We start from the raw sequence: 15511 nt of genomic DNA, 5'->3' as shown, positions 1-15511 counted from the left end.
CCCCCCCCCCCCCCCCCCCCCCCCGGCCATTCAGAATCAAATCCGAAGTCTGTATTGTGGTACAAAAAGCCCCTACATAGCCTGTTATTTCATTCCTTTTGAACTTCTCACTCCAGCCACACCGGCTGTTTTTCATTGTTGTTCTTTCTACATGAAATGTTTTTCCCTAAATTCCTTCAGCACTTTTCTCAAATGTCAGCTTATCAGATAGCCTTTCCCTAACCAATTTAAACAAGTAAATTCTCACCTTATCTCCATACTGTTTTATTTTCCTTCATAGCATTTGGCACTTCGTAACATTTGTTTGTCTTTTCCTCTTGGAAACATAAGCTCCATGAGGAAAGACATCGTATTGTCCTGTATGTTGAACAAGTGCCTGGCATATAGAACGCTCAGAGTGACATAGTCTTAAAATGTATGAACTTGACCATTTATCGCAGAGGTAAGATGTTCTTTTAGTGATTGATAAAATAAAGAAATTTTCAACTTTTCATGTGTTTGTGGGTCCTGCTCCTGGGGTCCCAGAGAATGTATCCTTTAACATTTACCAAGGTCAAAATGACTCTGCAAAACTTCAAAGTATGGACTTTATTTCCGCCCCAGGCACATGTTGTACATATGCTTCATTAAAAAAAATAGCCAAAAAAGAGCATTCCAAACATAAAGATAAGAAAAAGAAAAAAAAAAAATCTCCCTTGTTCCCATAAAATTAAAGTAATACAGCCTTGCACATATTAAAAACCTAAGATAACGTCTTTAACCTTCTGGAATGTCCTTCCTCAGGATGATTTGTAACTTTTTATGAAAAAAGGAAAAAAAAATATGTATATAAAACCCTGCACCAAATGTTCCTTCCCAGGAGCACTCCTTTCTTTGTGAAGACTGTGTTTCCGGGCAACTGTATTCACTTGGGCTTGAATAAAACTCTTTTCCTTTCTCTTTAAAATTTTAAGAAAGCTTTCTTCAATCTGCCTGGACCTGACTATATAGTTATTTATTAATGCAGCTCGACTTGGATTTTAGATCCTTACCTAGACAAATCACATATGTCTGAAACAATGAAAATAGTGCAAACTTTTGCACCGAGCAAAACAGCTTTCAACTGGATTATGGAGAGTATTCTGAAAGGCTTTATCGAGGATAGGAACAGTCAGTCACGAGGATGGAACGGTTTTACCGAGACAGCCGGCTAGCTGTAGCAGCTTTCCAAAGCCGCACTAGGAGGGTGGAGAAAGGGCGGAGACAGCAGACAAGGACGTAACAAGGCGGGGCTGGTGAGGTGAGCCGAGTTGAGCTGTTTTGTCCCTCTCTGCCCACCATATGAAAAACTCAGACGGAGAAGGTCACAGATATGGCGGCTGTGAGGGTAAGTTTAAAAAAAAAAACAAAAAAAACCTTCCTTAGTTTCTGGGTGCAGATAGCATTCTAGTAACTATAGAAGGGATCCTCCTAACTTCAGAAGGGAGCCCTACAGCAAGAGGCGGGGTGGAGGTGGGGTTGTGAGAGAATTGACAAGGCCAGGGAATCTTAAAAAAACGTTTGCAGCCTCCAAACACCGACCTCTCCACCTTGGATTTTCTGAGCATGGGACAGTACTCTCTCCTCCGTCCCCTGCAGTTAACTGTTTATACAGCGGCATGGTGAAAACTGGGGAACGGCCGGGTGAAAAAGACTGGCTTGGCGACAAGCAGCAGCAGACTTGTGGGTCTTGAACTGAAAGAGTAAAAATCCTGGGCATTCGACTGGGCGCTCAGGGCGGAGTCTCATGACCCTTTGAAAGACTTCGTTCAAACATTTGGAGGTGAAATAGACTAGGATAGAGACATCTCAGAGTCTCTACGCAGTGCGCGGTGTTTGTATTCACTGTTGTTCCTTTCTGGGTTTGAATAATAGGTTACCTAAGTTTCTTTTGAGTTCTGTAATGGGAAAAGATGCCTTTACTTAGGAATCTATGTACCGGAAGTGACTCAGCTGGCTGCTAGCTGCTGTTCCCTAAGTAGGTTTCAATATTAGTAGTAGACAAATATCTACAGGTGGGTATTTGTAGCGGGTTTTAAGTGTAAAATGCACTGCTTGCAGAAGATACAAATATGAATAATTCAGTTCAGCCACAGTTTAAGGTGACTCAGTATCCATCTGGATTGACCATTCTTCATTTCAGCATTTCTGGTTCTCATAACTTACCGGAATTACCACAATAGCCTTGTAACTGGACTCGCAGTCTCTAGCTTAGCTCTCGTGGAATCCATTTTCCCTTAACTGCCGGAGTACTGATAGTAAAATGCAAATCTGATTATATCCCTTTCCTACTTAAAGACCTTTATTGGCACTCCATCATCTGCCCTCTGGGGTCAGGTCAGACTCCTGTGTCTCTAACATCCAACCCTGCCTTGGCTTTTCAGCTTCATCTGTTGTCTCTTGGGAAATTTTTTAACATCTGTACTCCAAGCCTTTTCCCCTGCTATTTCTCTGGACCTGATGGGAAACATCCTCATCTGGTTAGTTCCTATTTAAGTCCATTCGTTCATTTAACAGCTATTTGTGTACGGCCTCCTCATATACTAAGCACAAAATGCGTTTTCCAAGATAGTGTTCCCTACTTCCCCAACCTAATATAAATAACTCCTTTTTGTGCTTCCAGAGGACCCTGGGTGTACTTTTACCTTAGGACTTACCACATTTCAAATAATAGACTACTGCCTGCTCTACCCTCCTATAAGCTGCTTGAGGACAGTAATTATGATATTAATTTTTGTATCCCTAGCACAGGTATGACTTACATTAGGTACTCAATAAAAGCTACAGGAATAAATAAACACCAGGCAATGAAGAAGTAGTGTACTCTGTGATTCAGAGCAAGACAAGTGCCTTGCCTCAGGAGAAGTACAAAGTGATCTGAGGGTTCAAAAGAGAGAACTCAAACCTGGTTGAGGAGAATAAAGAACGACTGCATGGAGGAGGTGCAGAGACAGAAGGAATAGTCAGTGGTGAAAAGCAAACCAGAATAGAGTGTTGTCACTGAAGCCTAGAGGAGAGAGTTGAACAGTCTTTTGGTTTAACCATTAATAAGTCACTGGAAGCTACCATTTGTTAAGTGCTTACTACAAGATCAGGCACCGTGCAAAAATACTTTACATATGATATTTACTTAAATCTCGAGACAACTTTATCTTGTAGTTATTATGATCACCGTTTTACAAACGAAAAACTAAGGTTGAGGGAAGTCAAGTCAATTGCCCCAAATCATAATGCTAATAAGAGCTGAAGTGAGAAAAACCAGTATAAATAAAGTGGTAGAGGGAGAACCTAGATTGTAAGGGGTTAAGGAAAGGCTCAGGGGTGGGAAACTGGCCTTAATTTAGCACTTACTTTGGCCAGCTGCTCTACATGTATTATTTCATTTTAGTCCTTTCAATGACCCTAAGAAATGGGGTAGTATCCCCATTTTATTTATGAAAAAACAGGCTTAGAAAAAGTGCTTGCTCCAGGTCATATAGCTGCCAAGTGGAAGAGTCAGGTTCAAATGCAGGTATATTTGGCTCCAAAGTCCATGATCCTTCCATTACTCCTTGCTTCTGAAAGGAAGGGTACATTACTCTTTGGAAAAGTGTGTGGTAAAAGGAAGGAAATAAATCTTGGGATACAGGTAACAAATTCCAGAAAAGGTGTCTTTTCATTTAAAAAAGTCATGAGACTGTCAATTATATTTTGATAAAACTGGAAAAACAAAGTCAGGAGGCCTGAGCCGGTTTGGTGACAAGGGGAAATGTGCCAAAAACTAGTATAGAGGTGGGATGCCTGGGTGGCTCAGTTGCTGAGGTGTCTGCCTTTGGCCCAGGTCATGATCCCAGGACCCTGGGATCGAGTCCCACATTGGGCTCCTTGCTCAGAGGGGAGCCTGCTTCTCCCTCTGCCTGCTGCTCTCCCTGCTTGTGTTCTCTCTCTCTCTCTCTCTGATAGATAAATAAAATCTTAAAAAAAACTAGTATAGAGGAAAGGTAATAATTGTTATCACAGCTAGCTATTAAGTTAGTAAACATTTACTGTGCTAGGCATTTTTGCTGAGCATTTTACGTGCATTTTCTCATTTATGCTTCACAGTGGCCCTATGAGTAGGTAGTTATCAGCATTTTACAGGTAAGGAAACTGAAGCTTAGAAAGTTTGAGTAACTTGCCCACAGTCACATGGTAGTAAGCAGTAGAGCTGGATCTGAAATTACATGATCTGAGTCCCGATTATGAGGCTTAAGTTTGAGGAAGTATTTGTGAGGCCAAGGTACCAAAAGGGTGATCTGTGTTCATTTTGAAGCCCTAGAGTTTAATAACAAAGAGTAAGATAGAGGGGAACCCAGCAAGTTGGCAGAAAACTCTATAAAAAATATTACATAAATCTTGAAATAGAGCTTGTTGAGCAGATATGATAGTGGAACACTGACGTGGAATTACCCTCAAGGAATAAGGACTATGTTGATTTTTCCTCCTGACTTCTTGAATCAGAAAGAATGGCTTGAGGGCTGGCCTTCATTTAAAAGGATTGGTAGGAGAGGCACCTGGGTTGTGCAGTCACTTAAACCTCTCTTAGTTTTTGCTCAGGCCCTGATCTCAGGGTCATGGGACAGAGCCCTGTGTCGGGCTCTGTGCTGAGTGCAGAGTCGGCTAAAATTTCTCTCTCTCTTTCTCTCTCCTTCTGCCCCTCCCCACCTCTCTCTCAAATAAATAAATCTTTTTAAAAAAAGGACTGGGAAGAATGTAGTAGTGTTAGACAAAAGCCAAGTTTCTTTCATGCCAGAGGTTGAGTGAATTTGAGGAAAATGTGAGTCTCTAAAGAAAATTTGTTTATGATAAAATACATATTATTAAAATGTGGGGGCACCTGGGTGGCTCAATTATCTGTCTTTGGCTCAGGTCATGATCTCAGGGTCCTGGGATAGAGCCCTGCATTGGGCTCCCTGCTCAGTGGGGAGTCTGCTTCTCCTTCTCCCTCTGTCCCTCCTCCTGCTCATTCTCTCTCTCTCTCTTAAATAATAAATAAAATCTTTAAAAAAAGAAAACAAAACTAAATATGGCTACCATTTATTGAGCACTTCCTGTGTGTCCAACACTGTGCCAAGCTGTTGATGCACATCATTTCATTCTCATGAGAAGTTTTCGAATGTAGGTAATTTTATTAGCTCAAAGAACAGGAGTAGAGCAGAAGGAAAATCAAAGGTGCAACAGGAGGTTGTAGTTAGAAAAAAGCTTGTTGAGTGTATGATTTTAGCTATTAGCAAGTTCTGGGTAATGGTAAATTCAGGATATACTCATGGAGTGGATAGCCACAGTGGAGTGAATATGAAGGTCTACAGAGGTAAGGTAAAAGAGTGAGAGGAGGCTTTTGGGTGGTTTGTCCACATGCATATTAAAGTCATTCTTAGTTAAAGCAGGATTTAGAGTATAGAAGACTGCTAACCAGGATTCTAACTCTTTGATGTGATGCAGTGACCAGGAGGCAGGTAGATGATAGTGCTAAGAATGAATAGATAGATGGTATAAACTTCAAAGTAGCAGAGTTACTTTTATTTCTTTTATATAAACTTTTTTTTTAATTGAAGTATAGCATATATCCATCAAAGTACACAAGTCATAAGCAGCTTGGTAAATTTTCATAAAACGATCATGTTTATTGAATCAGAACCCAAATTAAAAAAAAAAAAAGAGCATTACCAACAGCCCAGAAACCTTTCCTTCTGTTCCCCTACATTGTTATCCTCCACCATAGATTATTTTTGCTTATTTTTGAGCTTCAGATAAATGGAATGGTGCAGTATTTACTGTGTTATGTCTGGCTTCTTTCACCCAATATTATGTTTCTGAGATTCAGCCATTATGCATGTAACACTAATTCATTTTTATTACTGTATGACATTTAAGAAGGTGACTGTATCATGATTTATTTATCCATTTTACTCTTGATGAACATTTGAATTATCTTCAGTTTTGAGCTATTACACAAATAATGACCCTGTGAACAATCTTCTGTATGTCTTTTTGGTGCACGGAAGTGTACATGTCTATTGTGTATATACCTAGGAGTGGGATTGCCAGGTCATAGGGCATGTAGCTTTGGTAGATACTGCCAAATAGTTTTTCAAAGTGGTTATACCAATTTACATTCCATTCAAGAGAGTTCTAGTTGTTCTACTTCCTCACTAATAAGAACAGAGATTTTTACCTAAGGGTGAAGAAGTAATAGCTTAGAAGTAGCATTGGATATCAGGAAGAAGAAAATTAACCTCCTTTCCCTGAGACACTTTGAATAGCCTCCTCTCAGTATTATAGGGGAAGTAGAGACCTCGGAGGATAGTCATGTTTCATTTCAGGCAAGGAGAGGGGAGGGTAGACACAATGCAAGGACTTTTGGAGGTTTTTTTTTTTTAAAGATTTTATTTATTTATTTGACAGAGAGAGACACAGCGAGAGAGGGAACACAAGCAGGGGGAGTGGGAGAGGGAGAAGCAGGCTTCCCGCGGAGCAGGGAGCCCAATGCAGGGCTCTATCCCAGGACCCTGGGATCATGACCTGAGCCGAAGGCAGACGCTTAACGACTGAGCCACCCAGGCGCCCCGGACTTTTGGAGTTTGGAGGAATAGCAGAAAGTTTGGTCAGTGGAGAAATTAGAATACAGGAGATAATACATGAGGGATTATATTTTGGGGCTTGGGCCAAGGATGATGGATATGGAGAGGAACATGGACATCATAGGACTTAAGGTTTTAAAATCCTTGATAATACCAGCTGCATATTCCTTTGTGTCAACTTTAGTCCTTGTCTGTTTCCTTTCCTTGTTTCATGTAAGTTGTACCAGAAAATAGAACCTAACAAAGTGAAATTTGTTAGGTTGGGAAGACTGGTGTTTAGCAAAATCAGTGTTCCTGTTTCCACTTAGCATTGTTGAACATGTTTATTTTCAGTGCAACTTTGAAAGTTAAGCTTTGAAACCCTTAGCCTATTTAACTATGTTTGGTATAGGTTCCAGGATATCACTTTATACCATAAAGTGAAAATGATGTGTGCATTGCCTCTTCCCACACCCACATGACTGACTATTCCCTGTAACGCCATCCTCAAAAATGGTGGTTAGGTGTTCTGTGAGCGTCTTTAAATATGGAAATAAAATATTGCTTGTCATGTATCCTAAGGTTATAGAGAACTATGGCATGTTCAAGTTATCTTAAGTAGTGTTTTAATGAAAGGATGCATAGTTTAGCAAGAAGGCCTAGGAAAGTGTCTCACCAGCCAAACAAACCTCAAGAAGAACCATTCAGAATATCATAGCAACTCTGGTAGTTACCAATCTCATGACTGGACTGTTCTGTTTCTGCTAACTCTACATGTTTTATATCAAGACTTTCCTAGAGAAAGGATTTGATTGGGTTGGCTAGACACTAACCACTACAAAGTACCCCTGTTGGGCAGAAATTGCACCTCAGGCCCCTTTATAAGACAGCCTCTAGTTGGCTGCCTTTGGCTCAGGTACCAATCCCTAGTCTGGTCAGTTTTGGCCAGGGCATCAGTCCTGTAGTTCAAAGCATAGCAACCTATGTTAGGAATCATAGAAGGGAACACTATAATTTTCAGATGCTCTGAAGCTTCTTAGAAGGGCCAAGGCAATGGACGGATATACTTTTGGGGTTCATGGTCTGTCTGGTATAAATTTACTTTTTTTGAATACTTTCCAGAAGTAAGTAGTAAAGTTGTTGAAATATGGTAGAACATTTTTAGAATTGCTATTAAAACCTAACTTACTAACCTCTTGTAATTTAAATTGGGAAATTGGTTCCTCAAGGATAAAAAACAGCAAGATGGTGGAGTGTTTGAATGCTAGGATATGTTGGAATTTTATTTTGAAGGTAGTAGAGAACGATTGAAATAAATCCAAAATGATTTATGATTTTTAAATTTAATGTAAAATATTACAGTTATCAAAAAGGCATTAATGAACACTGTAAATGTAGGTGAAACCTCCTGTGTATCCCTCCAACTCTGATTGCATTCTCCTTGCTTCCTAAACCCCCCATAGCTACTTTCCTGACTTGTATTTAATATTGCTATGTGTGTTTTGAGACTTACTCCATATGCATGTATTCCTAAACTTTATACACTGTTGTTTTGTGTGCTTTTAAGCTTTATATAAATTTTATTTATGCAGTTATCTATTCTTCTGCATGTGTTTTTATCAAGTAGCAGTTTGTGATACATACATGTTTTTATGTGTAGCTGTAGTTCATTTATTTTCACGTGCATAGTATTCTGTTATATGAATATAACAGATTTATTTCTTCATTCTTTTTTTTTAATTTTCCAAAGATTTATTGAAGCAGAAACAAGTTGGTCAGATATTTGTTGGAAAAAAAGCAATTTTAATGGTATTCAAAAATACTTTTTAAAAAGTATTCTAGTACAAGTTTTCTTCATAAACTAGATTATGTTGTAAACTTTTTCCTAAATCTTTTAAGAGTGTTGGTTCTTAAGAACTAGAGATTATTCCTATTCCAAATATATCTTGCGCTCCTGAAAAACTGCAGAAAGGCACTTGAAAGCTGTTTCTTTAAGATACGGATTTCTTTTTTATTCTTGCTGGTAGTATTGCTGCACTGACTCTGTGCCCTCTTTACTCAAGGTCATCGTAATGCTCTTCATTCTCTTAATGGGTCCTGTAGTCACTTTTTTCTATTACAAATAATGCTATTATGAACTATAATATGCAAATCTCCTTGGACCCATGTGAGTTTCCCTGCTATACCATAGACTAGCTGTATGACTTTGGGCAAATCACTTAACCTGTCGAAACGTCAGTTTTCTTATCTGAACCCTTAGGATAAGAATAGTACTTATCCCCTAGAGTTTTATACTAGGAGATACTAAGTAGATAGTATATTATGTGCACAACACTATGCATGGGTTATAGCAGACATCCAATAATTTCTAGCTCCTGTTACTCTCGGTGTTTAAAAGAATATATTCCCAGCACTTAAGGTAATGCCATTATTTCTTCTGACCTTTAGATCCCAATTTAAGTCACACCTCGTTCAGGCCAGTGGATTGATAACCTGTTTCTTGTGAATATCAGTAGTCTCAAGCAAGTAGAATAGAAATTTGTTGTGTTAACATGATCAGTTATTTATTGAAATGAATATTTATACACAGCCTGGTTTCTTCTTAGACTTATTTTGATTTCTTTCAGACTCTTGATGCTTATTCATGATACTTTTAACGGTAAATAATTTTTAAAAAGTATAAAATGTAATGTGCTTTTTTGGTTACCATACCCTTTATGTATAAAATGTTCTTTCTCTCTTCATCGTTCAAACCCTAAGCCAATAAACAAGAAATTTGAATGGAGAGATTATTGCAGAGATTGTTTAGTCAAAAACTGTCATGTGAAACATAAAATAATTTTTATGACTTAAGAAAGGTTTCTTTAAGAATAACCCTAATTGAGGGCACCTGGATGGCTCAGTTGATTAAGCATCAACTCTTAATTTCGGCTCAGGTCATGATCTCAGGGTTGTGGTATTGAGCCCCACATCAGGTTCCATGCTCAGTAGCGAGTCTGCTGGAGATTCTCTCCCTCTCCCTCTCCCCCTTCCCCCCACACACTCACTTGCTCTCTGTCTCTCAAAGAAATAAATCTTAAAAAAAAGGAATAACCCTAATTGAAGGAGGTAAAATTCTAGTAGAGTAGGAGAGTACCATTTCCATTGATCTATGAACCCTAACTGATAAAGAGTGTAATTAAGGCATAATAGAGTCTCAAACCTTTGAATATTGAGATGCTAAAGGCTTTGTAGTTTGTTGCTGTTTTACACCTACAGTTTTTTCACAGGTACTTTATTTTTTTTGTCTTTTCAAGTTTTTATTTAAATTACAGTTAGCATACAGTATAATATTAGTTTCAGGTGTACAATATAGTGATTCATTACTTCCATACAAGACCTGGTGCTCATCAAAACAACTGCAATCCTTAATCACCATCATCTGTTTAACCTATCCCCCTACCCACGTCCCCTCTGGTAACCATCAGTTTGTTCTTTATAGTTAAAAGTTTGTTTTTTGGTTTGCCTTTCTCTCTCTTTTTTTTTTCCCTTATGCTCTTTGTTTTGTTTCTTAAAATCCACATATAAGTGAAATCATATGGTATTTGTCTTTTTCTGACTGACTTATTGGTCGCTTAGCATAATACTCTCTAGCTCCACCCATGTCTTTGCAAAGGGCAAGATCTCATTCTTTTTTTACGGCTGAGTAATATTCCATTACACACACACACACACACACACACACACACACACACCCCACTTCTTTATCCATCCATTAGTTGATGGACATTTGGGCTGTTTCCTTAATTTAGCTATTGTAGATAATGCTGCTATAAACACTGGGGTGCATGTATTAGTATTTTTTTTTATTATGTTCAGTTAGCCAGCATATAGTACATCATAAGTTTTTGATGTATTGTTCACAATTCATTAGTTGCATATAACACCCAGTGCTCATCACAACATGTATTTTTAGGTAAATCCCTAATAGTATAATTGCTGGATTATAGGATAGTTCTGTTTTTAACTTTTTGAGGAAGCTCCATACTATTTTCCAGAGTGGCTGCACCAGTTTGGATTCCCACCAACACTGCAAGAAGGTTCCCCTTTGTCAACATCCTCCCCAATATCTGTTGTTTCTTGTGTTGTTGATTTTAGCCATTCTCACTGTTGAGGGGTGATATCTCATTGTAGTTTTGATTTGTATTTCCCCGATGATGAGTGATGTTGAGCATCTTTTCATGTGTCTGTTGACCTTCTGTATATCTTCTTTGGAAAAATGTCTATTCATGCCCATTTTTAATTGGATTATTTGTTTTTTGGTGTTGAGTTTTATAAGTTTGTTATATATTTTGGATGCTAACCCTTTATCAGATATGTTATTTGCAAATATCTTCTCCCATTCCGTAGGTGGCCTTTTAGTTTTGTTGATTATTTCCCTTGCCCTGCAGAAGCTTTTTATCTTGATAAAGTCCTAGTAGTTTGTTTTTGCTTTTGTTTCCCTTGCCTCAAGAGAATTATCTAGTAAGAAGTTGCTAAGGCTGGTGTCAAAGAGGTTACTATCTATGTTCTCTAGGATTTTGATGGTTTTCTGTCTCACATTTAGATCTTTCATCCATTTTGAATTTATTTTTGTGTATAGTGTACAAAAGTGGTCCAGTTTCATTCTTTTGCATGTTGCTGTCCAATTTTCCCAACACCATTTGTTGAAGAGACCGTCTTTTTTTTCCAATTGGATATTCTTTCCTGCTTTGTCAAAGATTAATTGACCATATAGTTGTGGGTTCCTTTCTGGGTTTTCTATTATGTTGCATTGACTTATGTGTCTATTTTTGTACCAGTACCCTACTGTCTTGATCACTACAGCTTTGTAATATAGCTTGAGGTAAGGAATTGTGATGTCTCCAGCTTTGCTTTTCCTTTTCAAGGTTGCTTTGGCTATTCACAGTCTTTTCTGGTTCCACACAAATCTTAGGATTGTTTGTTCTAGCTCTGTGAAAAATGCTGATGATATTTTGATAAAGGATTTCATTAAATGTGTAGATTGCTTTGGGTAGTATAGACATTTTAACAGTATTTGTTTTTCCAATCCACGAGTATGGCATGTCTTTCCATTACTCTGTTTCCTCTTCAATTTCTTTAATGAATGTTTTATACAGGTCTGTCACCTCTTCGGTTAAATTTATTCCTAGGTATCTTACGGTTTTTGCTGCAATTGTAAATGGGATTGATTCCTTGATTTCTCTTTCTGCTGCTTCATTATTGGTGTATAGAAATGCAACAGATTTCTGTACATTGATTTTGTATCCTGTGAACTTACTGAATTAGTGTATCAGTTCTAGTAGTTTTTTAGTGGAGTCTTTAAGGTTTTCTATATAGAGTATCATGTCATGTGCAAATAGTGAAAGTTTGACTTCTTCCTTGCTGATTTGGATGCTTTTATTTCTTTTTGTTGTCTGATTGCTGTGACTGGTACTGTGTTAAAAAACAGTGATGAGAGTGGACATCCTTGTCTTGTTCCCGACCTTAGAGGAAAAGCTCTCAGTTTTTCCCTATTGTGGATGATATTAGCTGTGGGTTTTTTTTTTTTTTATCTATGGCCTTTATTATGTTGTACGTTCTTTCTAACCCTAATTTGTTGAGGGTTTTTATCATGAATGTATGTTGTACTTGATCAAATGCTTTTTCTGCATCTGTTGAACGGATTGTATGGTTCTTACCCTCTTTTAGGGGTGTCTTTATCTGGTTTTGGTATCAGGGTAATGCTCTTCTCATAGAATGAATTTGGAAGTTTTCCTACTTTTTCTATCTTTTGGAATATTTTGAGAAGAACGGGTATTAACTCTTCTTTATGTTTGGTAGAATTTGCCTGTGAAGCCATGTGGCCCTGAACTTTTATTTGTTGGGAGATTTTTGATTAGTGATTCTGTTTCTTTGCTGATTATCCATCTGTTCAAGTTTTCTTTTTCTTATTTTTTCAGTTTTGGTACTTTAAATCTTTCTAGGAATATATTCATTTCTTCCAGATTGTTTAATTTGTTGGTATATAATTTTTCATAATATTGTTGTAATTGTTCATATTTCTGTGGTGTTGGTTGTTATTTCTCCTCTCTTGTTGGTGGTTTTGTTTAAATGGGTCCTTTCTCTTTTGTTTTGTTCAGTCTGGCTAAGGGTTTATCAATTTTATTGATTTTTTTTTTCAAAGAACCAGCTCCTGGTTTCACTGATCTATTTTTTTTTTTTTTAGTTTCTATATCATTTTTTTCTGCACTAATCTTCATTATTTTCTTCCTTTTGCTGGCTTTGTTGTTCCTTTAATAGCTCCTTTAGGTATAAGGTTGGCTAGGTTGTGTATTTGATATTTTTCTTGCTTATTAAGGTAGGCATGTATTGCTCTATACTTCCCTCTTAGGACTGCTTTTGCTGCATGCCAAAGGTTTTGGACTGTTGAGTTTTCGTTTTCATGTATTTTTTTTTAAATTTCCTTGAATGGGTTGACACATTCATTATTTAGTAGAATGTTCTTTAACCTCCATGTATTTGTGGTCTTTCCAAATATTTTCTTGTGGTTGGCTTCAAGTTCCATAGCATTGTTGTCAGAAAAGATGCTTGGTATGATCTCAATCTTTTTGTTATTTGTTGAGGAATGATTTGTGACCTAGTATGTCCTCTGTTGTGGAGAGTGTCCCATGTGAACTTGAAAAGAATGTGTATTCTGCTGTTTTAGGATGGAATGTTCTGAATAGTCTGTTAAGTCCATCTAGTCCAGTGTGTCATTCAGAGCTGTTGTTTCTTTGTTGATTTTCTGCCTAGATGATCTGTCCATTGATGTAAGTGGAGTTTAAAGCCTCCTACTGTTATTGTGTTATTATCAATGAATTCCTTTACATTTGTTATTAATTGTTTTATATATTTGGCTGCTCCCTTATTGGGTGCATAAATAATTACAATTGTTAGATCTTCTTGTTGGATTGTCCTCTTTATTATGGTATAGTACTCTTCATCTCTTGTTACAGTCTTTTGTTTAGAGTGTTTAAAGTGTAGTTTTCCTCAGATTGCCAAGGGCTCAAATTGACACTCTTCCCCTCAAATTCCAGCCCCTGTGCTCAAGTTTGTGCACAAAAGTGGGCATAATTATAACAGCAAAGTGAAGCAACCCAAACATCTAACTACTTCTGTGCAATATAGAATGGATAAAAGGAGTGTGCTAGGCTGAGAACATCTCCAACAAGCACATCAAAGAACAGTATATACAGCAGGATTCTGGTTAGTAAAAAAAAACAAAAACAAAAACAAACAAACCTGGGAAGAATAAAACAGGATGAAACCAGAGAGGGAGACAAACCATAAGTGACTTCTTAAGCATAGGAAAGAAACTGAGGCTTGCTGGAGGGGAGGTGGGGGGGGATGGGGTAATTGGGTGGTGGGCATGAAGGAGGGCACATGATGGAACGAGCACTGGGTGTTGTATGCAACTGATGAATCACTGAACTCTACCTCTGAAACTAATAATACACTATATTGTTAATTAATTGAACTTAAAATAAAAAAAAGTAGTTTTCCAATATAAGTATTGGTACTCTGGCTTTCATGTAACATCCATTTGCATGATAAATGTTTCTCCCTCCCCTCACTTTCAATGTGCAAGTGTCTTTAGGTTTATAATAAATTTCTTGTAGGCAGCATATACTTTGGTCTTGTTTTTTTTTTTTTAAGATTTTATTTATTTATTTTAGACAGAGAGAGAGAGAGAGAGTGAATGCATGTGTGCATGTGTGGGGGGAGGGACAGAAGGAAGGAGAGAATCTCAATCAGACTCCTTGCTGAGTATGGAGCCTGACCTGGGGCTTGATCTCACCACACTGAGATCACAACCTAAGTTGAAATCAAGAGCTGGTCACTTAACTGATGGAGCCACCCAGTTGCCCCTTGGGTCTCGTTTTTTTTATCCATTCTTATACCCTATGTCTTTTGCTTGGAGCATTTAGTCCATTTACATTCAGAGTAATTATTGATAGATATGTATTTAGTGTCATTACTTGTTTTGTCATTGTTTCTGGAGATTTTTCCACTCAGAGTCTCTCTTAATATTTCATGCAGTGGTGGTTTAGTGGTGAGGAACTCCTTTAGTTTTTGTTTGTTTGGAAAACTCTTTATCTCCCCTTCTATTTTGAATGATAGCCTTGCTATTTTTCCCATTCAGCACGTTGAATATATCATGCCACTCCCTTATGACTTGCCACATTGTGTTGAGAAATCTTCAGCTAGCTTAATGAGTCTTCCCTTGTAAGTTAGGTACTTCTTTTGTCTTGCTGGTTTTATGATTTTTTTCTTCATCACTATATTTTGTAAATTTAATTACAATATGTCCTGGTCTGGGCCTGCTTTGTTGATTGTGATGGGAGTTCTCAGTGCCTCCTAGATCTGGATGTCTGTTTCCTTCCCCAGATTAGGGAAATTTTCAGCTATTATCCCTTCAAAACTTTTTTCTGCCACTTTTTACTCTCTCTTCTTCTTCTGGGATTCTTACAATACGAATGTTATTAAGTTTGATGGAGTCTTTGAGTTCCATAAGTCTGTTCTCGTGTTCCATAATTCTCTCTCTCTCGTTCAGCATCATTATTTTCCATTATTTTGTCTTCTAGGTTACTTATTCATTCCTCTGTTTTTTCCAGCCTGCTGTTCGTTGCATCAAGCCTGTGTCCAGTCTCAGTTATTGCATTTTTCATTTTTTTTTAAATGTTTTCTTTTATGCTGGGTGTGGAGCCCAATGTGGGGCTTGAAATCTTGACCCTGAGATCAAGATCTGAGCTGAAATCAAGAGTTGGATGCTTAACCAACTGAGCCATTCAGGCACCTCGCATTTTTCATTTTTGACTGTTTTTTAATTCTTTTATGTCTGTGGTAAGGCCCTACCTGATGTCTTCCATTCTGTT

The 15511-nt window shown here is 37.7% G+C and overlaps 1 protein-coding gene across 7 annotated transcripts in view; it reads left to right on the top strand.

Annotated features, from left to right (window-relative positions):
* Positions 1–1254: 1254 nt before the first annotated feature.
* Positions 1255–15511, top strand: part of APOOL (apolipoprotein O like) — a 101973-nt gene continuing 87716 nt past the window's right edge. For 2 of the 7 annotated variants that reach the window (XM_081808573.1, XM_081808568.1), the window contains exon 1: positions 1285–1366. Coding sequence is in view for 2 of the 7 variants with exons in the window: in XM_081808570.1 (XP_081664696.1) it covers positions 1352–1366 (15 nt within the window). In the remaining 5 variants the exon portion in view is untranslated. Of the gene's footprint in view, positions 1367–15511 lie in introns of all 7 variants that reach the window. The other 5 variants (XM_081808570.1, XM_081808575.1, XM_081808574.1 and 2 more) reach the window with 5 other exon arrangements.

Source organism: Leptonychotes weddellii, chromosome X, assembly GCF_054177405.1.
Source record: "Leptonychotes weddellii isolate Sample4059 chromosome X, ASM5417740v2, whole genome shotgun sequence".
Classification (NCBI taxonomy): domain Eukaryota; kingdom Metazoa; phylum Chordata; class Mammalia; order Carnivora; family Phocidae; genus Leptonychotes; species Leptonychotes weddellii.
Note: the sequence above shows the minus strand (reverse complement) of the source record. Positions and strands in the feature narration are given on the sequence as shown.